The 15,653-nt window shown below is 41.2% G+C and overlaps 1 protein-coding gene across 14 annotated transcripts in view; it reads left to right on the forward strand.

The window, feature by feature from the left end:
• IPP (intracisternal A particle-promoted polypeptide) overlaps positions 1–15,653 on the forward strand; it is a 59,360-nt gene that overhangs the window by 41,699 nt on the left and 2,008 nt on the right. For 4 of the 14 annotated variants that reach the window (XR_010154020.1, XR_010154021.1, XR_010154022.1 and 1 more), the window contains 2 exons: positions 8,586–8,681; positions 11,835–11,955. Coding sequence is in view for 8 of the 14 variants with exons in the window: in XM_009456626.4 (XP_009454901.1) it covers positions 11,835–12,059 (225 nt within the window). In the remaining 6 variants the exon portion in view is untranslated. Of the gene's footprint in view, positions 1–8,585; positions 8,682–11,834; positions 13,721–15,653 lie in introns of those variants that run through there. The other 10 variants (XM_001159511.7, XM_054682621.2, XM_054682624.1 and 7 more) reach the window with 4 other exon arrangements.

The raw sequence follows: 15,653 nt of genomic DNA on the forward strand, positions 1-15,653 counted from the left end.
TTGGCCAGGCTGGTCTTGAACTCCTGGCTTCAGGTAATCCACCTGCCTCGGCCTCCCAAAGTGCTGGGATTACAGATGTGAGCCACCGCGCCTGGCCCTAGGTTGCTTTTTTTATCTTTAATCACCCTGGGCTGGGCGCGGTGGCTCACGCCTGTTACTCCAGCACTTTGGGAGGCCGAGGCGGGCAGATCACGAGGTCAGGAGATTGAGAGCATCCTGGCTAACACAGTGAAACCCTGTCTCTGCTAAAAGTACAAAAAATGAGCTGGGCGTGGTGGCTGGCGTCTGTAGTCCTAGCCACTTGGGAGGCTGAGGCAGGAGAATGGCGTGAACCTGGGAGGTGGAGCTTGCAGTGAGCCGTGATCATGCCACTGCACTCCAGCCTGGGCGACAGAGTGAGACTCCATCTCAAAAAAAAAAAAAGTAAAAATAAAATAAAATAATCACCCTGAAGATGTTTTTTAATTTCCTCTTAGATTTTTTTCTGACAAGTAGTCAGTAGTAATTTTTGTCTTTGTTCCTCCATATGTAACGTGTTTTTTCTTCCGCAGCTTTTAAGATTTTCTCTTCATCATGGGTCTTCAGTAATTTGATTATGATGTGCCTTGTTATTTTTGTTTAACCTTTTTGGAATTCATTGAACTTCTTGAATCTGTGGGATTATAGCTTTAATCAAGTTGGAATGTTTTCTGCCATTTTTTTCAAATATTCTCTTGTCTTTCTGGGATTCCAATTATATATATATATGTAAGACCACCCAATATTGTCCCACAGCCATTGAGGCTCTGCTAAGTTTTTCCCACTCTTTTTTCTCTCTATGCTTCAGTTTGTCTAGTTTGTTTTGCTCTGTCTTCAAGTTTATTAATCCTTTAGAGTATCCAAACTTCTAGTTCGCAGTGTCCAATCCCATCTATGGAATTTTTCATTTTAGATATTGTATTTTTTAGCTCTAGAAGATCTGTTTTCTTATGTCTTCTGTTTCTCTCCTCATCATGTTCATATTTTCCTTTAGCTCCCCAAACAATTAATAATATTAGTTTTAAAGTCATGTCTTTTTTTTTTTTTTTTTTTTGATATGGAGTCTTGCTCTGTCACCCAGGCTGGAATGCAGTGGTGCAATCTTGGCTCATTGCAAGCTCCGCCTCCCAGGTTCACGCCATTCTCCTGCCTCAACCTCCCAAGTAGCTGGGACTACAGGCGCCCACCACCACGCCTGGCTAATTTTTTGTATTTTTAGTAGAGATGGGGTTTCACCGTGTTAGCCAGGATGGTCTCGATCTCCTGACCTCATGATCCACCCACCTCGGCCTCCGAAAGTGCTGGGATTACAGGCGTAAGCCACTGTGCCCAGCCTAAAGTCTTTTCTAATTTCATCATCTCTGTCATGTTTGGATATGTATCTGTTGACTTGTAAAATTTTAGAGACAAGGTTTTGCTGTGTTGCTCAGGGTGGCATCAAACTCCTAAGCTCAAGTGGTCTTTCTGCTTCAGCCTTCTGAGTAACTAGTACTACAGACATGCACTATGGTGCCTTGTTGACTTCTTAAATTCCTGGTTTGAGTAACATTTTTTCTGGCTTCTCCACATTTCTATTAACTTTTGATTAGATGGTAGACATTGTAAATATTATGCTGCTGAGTATTTGGATTTTGTTTTCTTCTTTTAAGTGTTGAATTTCGTTTTGTTAAATAATTCAATTATTTGCAAATCAGACTGGTATTTTTGAGACTTAAAAAAATTATTTAGGCTGGGTGCAGTGGCTCACACCTGTAATCCCAGCCCTTTGGGAGGCCAAGATGGGTGGATCACAGAGGTAAGGAGTTCGAGATCAGCCTGGCCAACATGGTGAAACCCTGTCTCTACTAATAAAATACAAAATTAGCTGGGCAGGTTGGTGCATGCCTGTAATCCCAGCTACTTGGGGGGCTGAGAGAGGAGAATCGTTTCAACCTGGAAGGCAGAGGTTGCAGTGAGCTGGGATCACACAGTTGCACTCCAGCCTGGGCAACAAGAGTGAAACTCCGTCTTGGAAAAAAAAAATTATTAAAAAATTTTTTTCAGAGATGAGATCTTGCTGTATTGTCCAGGCTAGACGCAAACTCCCGGACTTAAGTAATCCTCCCAATTTAGCCTTCCAAGTAAGCTGGGACTACAGATACATGCCATGGTACCCAGCTTGAGACTTGTTTTAAGGCTTTGTAGGGAAGGTCTAGAGTAGCCCTTCCTTTAGATCTAGTTTATCCCTATTACTAAAGCATGACTCTTTTTGGGTCTCTGCTGATTGCCCCAGGTGTTCAACAAATTATCTTCACTTTGGTTGGTCAGAACTCAAATATCTCATAGCCTTGTGTGAGCTCTAGGAATTGCTCAGCTTACAACTCCTCCCATTAGTTGTCCTTTGCCTGTACCCATGGAATCTCACCTTAGCATGCATAGATTAGTAGTATTCAGTCAAAGACTGAAGGGGACCTCTATACTGTACCAAACTCTGATCTCTGTCTCCTGTATCAGCTGACTATCATGCACTGCTTGAGATCCCCTTCTGTGTAGCTGTTTTCAAAAAGCCCCTCCAGGCATAAAGTCTAGCTGGCTGTGTTTACTTTGTTTCATTTTCTCAGGGATTACAGTTTTACATTGCCTGTTATCTAATGTCTGAGAGGTTTTTTGTTTGTTTGTTTGTTGAGACGATGTCTCACTCTGTCTCCCAGGTTGGAGTGCAGTGGGGCAGTCTTGGCTCACTACAGCCTCCACTTCCTGGGTTCGAGCGATTCTTGTGCCTCAGCCTCCCAGGTAGCTGAGATTACAGGTGCGCACCACCACGCCCAGCTAATTTTTGTATTTTTAGTAGAGACAGGGTTTTGCCATGTTGGCCAGCTGGTCTCAAACTCCTGACCTCAAGTGATCTGCCCACCTCAGCCTCCCAAAGTGCTGGGATTACAGGCGTGAGCCATCACCGCACCTGGCCTAATGCCTAAAAGTTTTGTTTCATGTTTTATCTAGTTTTCTAGGTCTTTAGGGTCAGAGGGCAAGTTTGGTAACAATTGATGTATTATGTCTGGAAATGGAAATCTCTCCTGTGTCCTTTTGATACATTACTGTCATTCATTCAGCATTTCTTTATTTTCTGGCAGAAATATTTTCAGTTTATCTTATACTTTTTCTGCTTTAGCCCTGGAATCAGCCATTTCTTCAAGAAGCCTTATTTCCTTTTGGTGAAGGACAGTATTTAGAAACCAAGATGTACACACTTAGAGTACTAAATGCTACTTGGATGTTGCTGCTTCTAGCTGTAGCAGGGCAGGAGAGCCCCAAATTGGGCTTAGCCCAGGAATGTTCTTGGCCTTGCTCAGGATGGAATTTAAGAGCAAGCTGGTGGTAGAAGAAAACAACCTTATTGAGGTGGCAGTGTTACAGCTCTGTAACTACTTCTGCAGAGCGGGGCTACTCCATAGACAGTGTGTTGAGAGTAGCAGCTCAGAGGCAGTTCTGCAGTCATTTATACCTACTTTTAATTATGTGCAAATTAAGTGGTGGGTTATTCAGAATTTTCTAGAAAAAGGGTGGTACTTCTGGGTTGTTGCCATGGAAAGGACAGTAACTTCTGGGTGTTGCCACTGGCAATGGTAAACTGACAGGGCACTGGTGGGTGTGTCTTACAGAGAGTTGCTTTCGCCTCTTCCCTGTTTCAGCTAGTCTTCAATCTTGTCTGGAGTTGATTCACCACCTTCTACCTCATAGCCACCCTCAGTAAACAGAGCTAGGAAATGTATGTATGTAAACAGGTTTTCACACACATATTCATCTGTAAATATTTCTATATCTATTTGTGCAGTTATATTGTAAAACCATGAATTCATAATGATAGCTCCAATTCTAGTACACCAGGTTTTTTCAGGCCTTCTCCCTTTCCATGTTGTAAATACCTTTTCTGTCAGTTAAAGACTTTGCTTCCGCCGGGCGCGGTGTCTCACACCGGTAATCCCAGCACTTGGGGAGGCCGAGGCGGGTGGATTGCTAGGTCAGGAGTTCAAGACCAGCTTGGCCAACATGGTGAAACCCCGTCTCTACTAAAATTACAAAAGTTAGCTGGGCGTGGTGGCAGGCGCCTATAATCCCAGCTACTCTGGAGGCTGAGGCAGGAGAATCACTTGAACCCAGGAAGCCGAGGCTGCAGTGAGCCAAGATCACGCCACTGCACTCCAGCCTGCGTGACAGAGCGAGGCTCTGTCTCAAAAAAAAAAAAAAAGACTTTGCTTCCATTATCCTCAATATTTCATTCAATTTACTTATTTGCTAAATGAAGCCAATTTTCTTACCATACCAGCTGTCTTCTCCACCTAACATCTCCAGTGACCCATCCAGTCACTGCCTAGGTGAATTCCCCAGGGTTCCCTCATTCCCTCAGTTCCTGGGTTGACACAATTATGCTTATAGTAAGAGAAGAGAAGAGAAAGGTAGGAGACAGGAGGTTGCATCTTCACTGAGTCACTGTTCTGTCATGTATTTGTTCATTAGCTCATTTATTCATTCACAAATATAGACTTCTTAGTATGTAAGTATGGATCAGACACCATGCCAGGCAGAAACAAGAACAAACTCAACATATACAGCCACTGCTCTCAAGGAGGCTACATTGCAGTGAGGAATACGAGAAATAAATAGTCAGTTATGTTACAATGTGTTAAGTGCTGGGAAAGTGAAGTACAAAGTGTGTTATGCCCTAGACTTACAGGTTAGGCCAGCTTTTTCCGAATTAATTTCCATGGAATACTAATTTTTTGCACTGTTAATAGGAATTGAGTAACTTGAGTTTCCCTGGTCAACTATATTCAAGGAAATCTGGGTTAAACCAGGTTAAATTAGTTTCTTTACCACAGGACTTCTTTACACAATTTAGTACAATAATGTACTTTATGAATCTTTATGTCAAGTCTCTCAAATTCACTTGAACATAACCACCCTTGCTTTGTTCTGTGGATATTTGCAGAATATCTTGTGGAAGTGTTTCAGGGAACAAATTTTGAGAAATAAGGTTTAGTCTTATTTGAATTTTATGGTTTTTAATGTCACTTATGGTTAGTAAAACCTTCAGAACTTTTGGCCAGGTGCAGTGGCTCACACCTGTAATCCCAGCACTTTGGGAGGCTGAAGCTGGTGGATCACTTGAGGTCAGGAGTTCGAGACCGGCCTGGGCAACATGATGAAAGCCCGTCTTTACTGAAAATACAAAAATTAGCTGGGCATGCTGGTGGCCTATAATCCCAGCTACTTTGGGAGGCTGATTCAGAAGAATTGCTTGAACCTGAGAGGCAGAGGTTGCAAGGAGTTGAGATTACCCAACTGTACTCCAGCCTGGGCGAGACTCCATCTCAAAAAAAAAAAAAAAAAAGTTAAGTTTTTTTTTCTACTTTTTTTTTTTTTTTTTAAGTAGGAGGGTTTTAACAGCTTTATTGAAATATAATTCACTGACCAGACATTTTGGTTGTTTCTACTTTTTGGCTATTACAAACAATGCTACTATGAAGTTTTACATACAAGTTTTTGTGTAGACATGTGTTTTCATTTCTCTTGGGCATATACCTAGGAGTAGAGTTGCTGGGTCACATAGTAACTGTGTTTAACCTTTTTGTTTGTTTGTTTTTTGTTTCCTTTTTGAGATGGAGTTTCACTGTTGTTGCCCAGGCTGGACTGCAATGGTGATCTTGGCTCTCTGCAACCTCCGCCTCCAGGGTTCAAATGATTATCCTGCCTCAGCCTCCCTAGTAGCTAGGATTACAGACGTGCGCCACCATGCCCGGCTAATTTTTTGTTTTTAGTAGAAACGGGGTTTCACCATGTTGACCAGGCTGATCTCGAACTCCTGATCTCAGGTGATCTTCGGGCTTCCCAAAGTGCCGGGATTACAGGTGTGAGCCACTGCACCCATCCGTGTTTAACCTTTTTAGGGAATCCCAGACTGTTTCCTAAAGTATCTACACCATTTTACATAACCACCATCAGTGTCTGAGGGTTCCAGTTTCTCTACATCCAATGCTTGTTATTATTTAGTTTTTCTTTTATAGCTGTTCTAGTAGGTATAAATGGGTATCTCATTGTGATTTTGATTTGCATTTCCCTGATAAGCATCTTTTCATTTGTTTTTTGGTCATCTGTTTATCTTCTTTGAAGAAACATCTATTCAATTTATCTGTTTTAAAATTGGATTGTCTTTTTATTATTGAGTTGTAAGAGTTCTGCTGGGCGCGGTGGCTCACGCCTATAATCCCAGCACTTTGGGAGGCTGAGGCAGGCAGATCACGAGGTCAGATCGAGACCATCCTGGCTAACATGCCAGCCACCATGAATATTGTACAGTACCATAATCACCCAACCACCTATAGTACATAAAACCCACCCCCACATTAAAACCTTCACCCCATGCTTACAAGCACGCACAACAATCAACCCCCAACTGTCGAACATAAAACATAACTCCAACGACACTTTTCCCCCACCCCGATACCAACAAACCTATCCCCCCTTGACAGAACATAGTGATTTTGATTTGCATTTCCCTGATAAGCATCTTTTCATTTGTTTTTTGGTCATCTGTTTATCTTCTTTGAAGAAACATCTATTCAATTTATCTGTTTTAAAATTGGATTGTCTTTTTATTATTGAGTTGTAAGAGTTCTGCTGGGCGCGGTGGCTCACGCCTATAATCCCAGCACTTTGGGAGGCTGAGGCAGGCAGATCACGAGGTCAGATCGAGACCATCCTGGCTAACATGCCAGCCACCATGAATATTGTACAGTACCATAATCACCCAACCACCTATAGTACATAAAACCCACCCCCACATTAAAACCTTCACCCCATGCTTACAAGCACGCACAACAATCAACCCCCAACTGTCGAACATAAAACATAACTCCAACGACACTTTTCCCCCACCCCGATACCAACAAACCTATCCCCCCTTGACAGAACATAGTACATGCAATCATACACCGTACATAGCACATTACAGTCAAATCCATCCTCGCCCCCACGGATGCTCCCCCTCAGATAGGAATCCCTTGGCTACCATCCTCCGTGAAATCCCTTCTCTACTAAAAATACAAAAAGAATTAGCCAGTCGTGGTGGCGGGCGCCTGTAGTCCCAGCTACTCGGGAGGCTGACGCAGAATAGCATGAACCCAGGAGGCGGAGCTTGCAGTGAGCCGAGATCGCGCCACTGCACTCCAGCCTGGGCAACAGAGCGAGACTCCTTCTCAAAAAAAAAAAAAAAAAGTTCTTTTTATAATCTAGGTGCAAGTCCTTTGTCAAATATATAATTTACAATTTTTTTCTCCCATTATATGTGTGTTTTTTTGTTTTTTTTTTTTTTTTTTTTGAGAGGGAGTCTTGCTCTGTCGCCCAGGCTGGAGTGCAGTGGCTCGCTCTTGGCTCAGTGCAAGCTCCGCCCCCTGGGTTCACGCCATTCTCCTGCCTCAGCCTCCCGAGTAGCTGGGACTACAGGCGCCCGCCATCACACCTATTTTTTTTTTTTTTTTTTTTTTTTTAAGTAGAGACGGGGTTTCATCGTGTTAGTCAGGATGGTCTTGATCTCCTGACCTTGTTCCTCGTTCCACCTACCTCAGCCTCCCAAAGTGCTGGGATTACAGGCGTGAGCCACCACGCCTGGCCCCATTATGTGTGTTTTCTTCACTTTCTTGTTGGTATTCAAGCATAACGTTTAAATTTTGATGTCCAATTTGTTTTGTTCTTTTGTTATTTGTGCGTTTGTTATAACTAAGAAAGCATTGCTTAATCCAAGGTCATAAGGATTTACAACTATGCTTATTTCTAAAAGGTTTATAGTTTTAATTTTTGTATTTAGGTCTTTGATACATTTTGATTTAATTTTATATGTGATGTGAGGAAGAGACCCACCCTCATTCTTTTGTATTTGGGTATCCAGTTCTTCCAGCATCACTGATTAAAAACACTGTTCTTTCCCCCATTGAATTGTCTTGGCACCTTTGTTGAAAATCAGTTGACCATAAATGTGAGGGTTTATTTCTGAGCTTTCTATTCTGTTCATTTATCTGTATGTCTCTCTATCCTTTTGCCAGTACCAGACTCTCTTATTACAGCATTGTAGTAAGTTTTGAAATCAGAGAGTGTGAGTCCTTCAAGAAATTTGATCTTTTAAAAATTTGTTTGGCTCTCCTGGGTAACTTGAATTTCATACGCATTTCAGGATCAGCTTGTCAGTTCCTGCAGAGAAGCCAGTTGGGTTTTTGACAGAGATTCCATTGAATTTGAGATCCATTTGGAGAGTATCACCAACTTAACAGTATTAAGTCTTTTGATTCATCAGAGGATGTCTTTCCTTTTAGTTAGGGCTTCAGATTGTTTCAACAATGTTTTATAATTTTTAGTTTCTTGTACTTTTTTGGTTAAAATTTATTCAGAAGTATTTTATTCCTTTTAATGCTGTTATAAATTGTTTTATTAATTTCATGTTCAGTTTGTTCATTGCTCGTGTGTAGAAATACAATTTATTCTGCGACCTTGCTGCACTCATAGTCTAATAGTTTTTTTTTTGGTGGATTCCTTAGGATTTTCTATATACAAGATCCTATCATCTGTAAATAAAGATTGTTGGCTGAGTGCAGTGACTTAAACCTGTAATCCCAGCACTTTGGGAGGCCAAGGTGGGTAGATCACTTGAGCCCAGGAGTTCAAGACTAGTCTGGGCAACATGGTGAAAACCCTGTCCTATAAAAAATGTGAAAATTAGCCAGGTGTGATAGTGCACACCTGTAGTCCCAGCTCCTCAGGAGGCTGAGGTGGGAGGATCACCTGAGCCCAGGAAGGTCAAGGATGCAGTAAGTCATGATTGCACCACGGCACTCCAGCCTGGGCCACAGAGTGAGACCTTGTCTTTAAAACAAACGAACAAAAAAGATTGTTTTACTTCTTCTTAAATCTGGATTAAAACTAGATGCATTTTATTTCATTGTTTTCCCCTCATTACCCTAGCTAGAACCTCCAGTACAATGTTGAAGTGGCAAGAATGGACTTTCATGTCTTGTTGTAAAGCATAAGGATTTTGATTCTCATTTCTGACAAGTTTTAAACTTTGGTGACATTTCAAATTCCTTTCTCCATGATCCTATTTGAGTTTATCTAATATAGAAAGTGAACTTTTTGAGGGCACTTTCTGTTGCTAATTTTTCTATATGGCTTTGAAATGAATAGATTTTAGTTTCAAATTAAGTCTTATCAATAATTGTTACTGGTCGGGTGCAGTGGCTCATGCCTGTAATCACAGCACTTTGGGAGGCTGAGGTGGGTGGATCACCTGAGATCAGGAGTTCAAGACCAGCCTGGCCAACATGGTAAAACCCTGTCTCTACTAAAAATACAAAAATTAGCTGGGAGTGGTGGTGCACACCTGTAATCCTAGCTACTTGGGAGGCTGAAGCAGGAGAATTGCTCCAACCCAGGAGGCAGAGGTTGCAGTGAGCCAAGATCATGTCACTGCACTCCAGCCTGGGCGACAGAGTGAGACTCCGTCTCAAATGATAATAATAATAACAACAACAACAACGACAATGTGTTACCTTGTTTTTTATGCATATGAAATTTTATTGTTGTTGACTACCTACTAACATTTTGTGTTACAAATCCAGAAAAGATAATGTAAAACTTGTTAGTGTTCTTACAGAGTTTTTTTTTTTTTTTGAGGTAACATGGGATAAAAAGCAAATTATATTAGATGAGAACATGTCAATTAAATCAAAAATAAAGTAATAAAAATTTAAAAATTAAACTGTAGTTCTAATACACTGGTAGAAATGAAAGAAGAACAATATAGGATGAGCCCTAAGGTCCCTTTGTTATTGTCAAGGGGCATTTTGTGGGAGAGCAAAGGTTCTCCCTAATTATAAACATAACCTAAATTATCCTAATTTATCTTAACCAGAAATGGATCTTCTTGAGAATGTATTTATATTTTAAAATGTAAGTATTTTTCAGTTGTGTCAGTTTTGTGATGTGCTGTGTAATTTCAGATGATCAAATAGCTTTCAAATTTAATCTAGTCCTTCACTTTCAAAGAATTGTCCCTGGTTTAGTATTTCATAATCTTATTTAAGTTCACATCAGCAAACATACACTAACTGTTTATAATGTGATGGCACTATCCTAGTACCTATGTGGGTACTGGGATGAGAAGCTCAAGTCCCTGTCCTCAAAAATTTACTTTCTAGCATTGATGAATAATCAGTCTTCACTATTTATGATTAAAAAAACTTTGTTCATCATATGCTTTATTTAAAGATTGATAATCTGTTCTCCCATTACCTGGCCACTTGCTCTTTGCTCTCCTAATTACTTCTTAGGACCTTTAGTAGCTTTCTTGTTTTCTGAGTATGGACGTTTTCCCTCAAGTAAGACACTACTAGTTGCTGGGCGCGGTGGCTCACGCCTGTAATCCCAGCACTTTGGGAGGCCGAGGCGGGTGGATCACTTGAGGTCAGGAGTTCGAGACCAGCCTGGCCAACACGGTGAAACTGTCTCTACCAAAAATACTAAAAATTAGCCAGGCGTGGTGGCGGGTTCCTGTAATCCCAGCTACTCAGGAGGCTGAGGCAGGAGAATCACTTGAACCTGGGAGACAGAGGTTGCAGTGAGCCAAGATCACACCATTGCACTCCAGCCTGGGCAACAAGAGCGAGACTCCGTCTCAAAAAAAAAACAAAAAAAAAAGTAAGACACTACTAGTCATTTTGGCTATAGCAGCACATTGAAATTTCTTCAGGGAACGATGTATAACAGGAGTTAGCAAACTTTTTGTGTAAAAGGCCAGATAGTAAATATTTTTGGCCTGTGGGCCATACACAATATCCTTTTTTGATATATGCTTTGTCTTTTTTTAAAAAATATCTTTTAATATGGGAAAATCATTGTTTGTTCTCAGGCTATACCAAAGCAGACTATAGTTCCCAACCCCTGGTTAGCCCACCTTTTTGAAAATATGTTCTGCAGATTACTAACTCCACTGGATGCTCCTTGTAAAAAGGATTCCATGGTCAAGTAAATTTGTCAGGTGTTCCATGCTGTGTCATTCTCTTGGACATTTTTAAGACTCATTAAAATACTAAAGGCTTTTAAAAAATCCTTTGGTTTATAAGCTTCTTTCTCCTTGGAGCTTTGTGGTTCTTTTGTTTTTATTTGCTTATTTTTGAGTGTATTACCTACTTGTATTCCATAGACTTTGTTTCTTAGAATGTTGTCCTGTGTATGAGTTCTAGGTCATTTCCTGATCATGTTTTATAATCAGACCTTTTAAAAAATTATATTCCTCTAAATTTACTTTGTCCATGCCCACTTCAAGTTTATTTTAAAATATTCTGGGCCGGGTGCTGTGGCTTACATCTGTAATCCTAGCACTTTGGGAGGCTGAGGTGGGACAATCACTTGAGTTTAGGAGTTTAAGACCAGCCTGGACAACATGGTGAAATTTCATCTCTACAATAGAAAAATTAGCTAGGTGTCGTGGTGTACACCTGTAGTCCTACCTACTCAGGAGGCTGAGGCAAGAGGAGCTCTTGAGTCTGGGAGGTTGAGGCTGCATTGAGCCGAGATCGTGCTGTGCATTCCAGCCTGGGTGACAGAGCGAGACCCTGTCTCCAAGGAAAAAACAAAGCAAGAAAAAGAAAAAAAAATCTGTATGCTTACCTGACTAGATAGTTTTACATTTAAACATGTAAAAAGAACTGGGATATCGAATTTCTCAGTGGATTTCTTTACTATCATTTCATAACACTGCTAACATATTTTTTTTTTTCTCTCTTAACCAGGAAAAGTGGGTTGAAGTTGCCTCAATGAAAGTGCCTAGAGCAGGCATGTGTGTTGTGGCAGTCAATGGTCTTCTGTATGTTTCTGGAGGTCGATCTTCCAGCCATGATTTTTTGGCTCCAGGTACCTTGGACTCAGTTGAAGTTTATAACCCTCATTCAGATACATGGACAGAAATTGGTAACATGATCACCAGTCGTTGTGAAGGGGGCGTTGCTGTGCTATGAAATATAAAGCATAACAGAGCACAAGGAACATTTTGAAAATGCAGGACCTGACCTTTTGCAAAGCAAACATAGATTTGGTGATAAGACCCTCTGATTCTATGAGTTTTCCATGTATTTGGTAGATAAATGACTAACGAGGCTGGGCGCAGTGGCCTCATGCCTATAATCCCAGCACTTTGGAAGGCTGAGGCAGAAGGATCACTTGAGCCCAGGAATTTGAGGTTGTAGTAAGCTACGATCATGCCACTGCACTCCACTCTGGGCAACAGAATGAGATCCTGTCTCTTAAAGAAAAAAAATAAACTCAAGAATGATTTTTCTAAAAATATGAGTGAGAATGGATATGGAATATATCCCAATTAATAAAGAGCTCACACAGATTTGCCAGGTTTACTAATAATAGAAATGCCATTTATGCTGTAGAATTCTCCAGTTTAAGTGTAGACAACTCCCATTTTACAAATTTGTAGAAATTATTTACTAGAAGCTTCCTGGCAAATAGTCCCTTTAGCTACTTCTCCAGTGCAGTATAAATTGTAACATAAAACTTTATGTGATATAGGAATAGTGTCAATGACACAGTTTAAAGACCTCTATATTCACAATTATATCCAGAGCATAATTTCCCATGGCCATAGTTTGAGCCACAGAGAAAGCCAATGAAATAGATTCCTACTTTTATTTAATGCCAAGAGTTTTCACTAGCCCCAAACTTTTTATTGGCAGCAGATATCCTAGGAGGGTGTTTGGGAAATATCTAGCTATTTTAATAGATAGATACCTTTTTGCTTGATGATAAGTTTTTGCTTGCTCATATTTTTTGTCTTGATCCTGAGAATGCAAGTAAGGAATTAATAGGAGGTTCTTAGTGACCAGATGTTGTAATGGGCTATACAGTCCAGCAGGCAGTATGCACCTAGAAATTTCTCCCTTTTTTAGGCTGGGCATGGTGGCTCACACCTGTAATCCCAGCACTTTGAGAGGCCGAGGTGAGACGGGAAGATGGCTTGAACTCAGGAGTTCGAGACTAGCCTGGGCAACATGATGAGACTCCGTCTCTACCAAAAAAAATATAAAAATTAGCCGGGCGTTGTGGCTTGTACCTGTGGTCCCATCTGCTTGGGAGGCTGAGGTTGCAGGATCACTTGAGCCCAGGAGGTCAAGGCTGCAGTGAGCCAAGATTGTGCCACTGCACACCGGCCTGGGTGACAGCATGAGAACCTGTCTCAAAAAAAAAAAAAAAAAGAAAAAAAAATTCTTCCTTTTTTGCTAGATTGTTGTCACCAAAATTATCTGTTTGGCTTTAGGAAGAGGGAATTTTATTAGATTATCAAGCTTTGTAAAATTTATTTGTACTTGGGCAAACCTAAGTAAGAGCATACTGCAAAGCTACTGCTTGGATGTAGAGGGCTAAATTGTAGGTACTTCTGAAACTTTTTATAGATACTGACTCATAAGTGTAATTTGAAAGTACCCCTTGACCCAAACAAAACTGCTTCTCAAAACTTCTCATTTTCTCCCTGAGAAGCATTCTAAAGAATTGTTCTCTGTTCATTTCTAAGAGAAAGATTTACTGGGTGTATGATGCGGTTACTTTTAAGTTATTTCTACTGGCCAGTTGGAGCAATATATATTAAAGGTCTTGCATACAGTAAAAAAAATTTTTTTTTGAGATGGAATTTTGCTCTTGTTGCCCAGGCTGGAGTGCAAAGGCGTGATCTCGGCTCACTGCAACCTCCGCCTCCCGGATTCAAGCGATTCTCCTGCCTCAGCCTCCCAAGTAGCTGGGATTACAGGTGCCCACCACCATGCCTAGCTAATTTTTTTGTATGGGGTTTCACCATGTTGGCCAGGCTGGTCTCGAACTCCTGACCTCAGGTGATCCACCTGCCTTGGCCTCCCGAAGTGCTGGGATTACAGGCATGGGCCAGCGTGCCCAGCTGCATACAGTAAAATTTAACTAGTTGACTTAAGGATTTGATTTCCCGTTTCTTCTTTTTTTTTTTTTTAGATGGAGTCTTGCCCTGTCACTCAGGCTGGAGTGCAATGGTGCGATCTCAGCTCACTGCAACCTCTGCCTCCCTGGTTCAAACGATTCTCCCGCCTCAGCCTCCCGAGTAACTGGGATTACAGACGTGAGCCACCATGCCTGGCTAATTTTTTGTATCTTTAGTAGAGACGGAGTTTCACCATGTTGGCCAGGCTGGTGTTGAACTCCTGACCTTGTGATCTGCCCACCTTGGCCTCCCAAAGTGCTGGGACTATAGGTGTGAGCCACCGCACTCTGCCGATTTCCCATTTCTTTGCTAAGGTCCTTCAGTATATTACTATAAGCATCATCAACTTATTTAGATAGAAAACTTTTAATTGCATTAATGAATCAGGTAGCACTCATATCCAAATTATTTGGTTTAGGCCGGGCACCGTGGCTCATGCCTGTAATCCTAGCACTTTGGGAGACTGAGGTGGGCAGATCACTTGAGGTCAGGAGTTCAAGACCAGTCTTGCCAACATGGTGAAACCCCGTCTCTACTAAAAATACAAAAAATTGGCAGCAGGTGGTGGTACATGCCTGTAATCCCAGCTGCTGAGGAGGCTGAGGCAGGAGAATCACTTGAATCCAGGAGGTGGAGGTTGTAGTGAGCTGAGATCATACCACTGTGTTCTAGCCTGGGCCATAGAGCAAGACTTTGTCTCAAAAAAAAATAAAACAAAAAATATTTGGTTTAGTCTACAACTATACCTTCCTTATAACTTAACCATATGCATTTATTAGGAAAAGTTTATGTAATGCAGACAGGAAGCTCTATGTTCCCTTCTCTGGGGCATCCTGAACGTCTGAAGGGTCACAGATGTCTGTGTAGAGATCTGTAAGATGTCAAAGAATAAAGATAATTTATAGACTAAGCTATAACTCATGTGCCTTTACTATTTCTAGTTACAGAGAATCTGTATTCTGATTCAAAACAGATTTACAAAATACTTCTACAACTAATTTCTCATTATTGTCTAGTAGCAACTGAAAATGACACTTTGAAGGGGTGTGCTTTGCACAGCTGTGGCAGAAATGTAATGTCAAGGCAGTCAGTGTTTTAACAGGTCCCGAAGATCCCTGAAAATAGGTGACTGTAAATATGCTTATTATTCCTAGGTAATGACAAGATTGTTTTTGTTTTTGTTTTTGTTTTGAGATGGAGTTTCGCTCTTGTTGCCCAGACTGGAGTGCAATAGCATGATCTTGGCTCACCGCAACCTTTGCCTCCCGGGTTCAAGCGATTCTCCCGCCTCAGTCTCCTGAGTAGCTGGGATTGCAGGCATGAACCACGAGGCCCAGCTAATTTTGTATTTTTTGTAGAGATGGGGTTTCTCCATCTTGGTCACGCTTGTCTCGAACTCCCGACCTCAGGTGATCTGCCTGCCTTGGCCTCCCAAAGTGCTGGGATTACAGGCATGAGCCACCTCACCAGGCTAACAAGATTGTTTTTAAAAGAATGTACTAATAAAGTATCTAGTTTTTTTGTTTCTTTGTATTACTTTATCAGTGGCATTCTGGGTTACCAAACTGTAGTAGGATTGCACAAGTTTTTTAGTTGG

The sequence above is a fragment of the Pan troglodytes genome, chromosome 1 (genome assembly GCF_028858775.2).
Source record: "Pan troglodytes isolate AG18354 chromosome 1, NHGRI_mPanTro3-v2.0_pri, whole genome shotgun sequence".
NCBI classification, from domain to species: Eukaryota; Metazoa; Chordata; class Mammalia; order Primates; family Hominidae; genus Pan; species Pan troglodytes.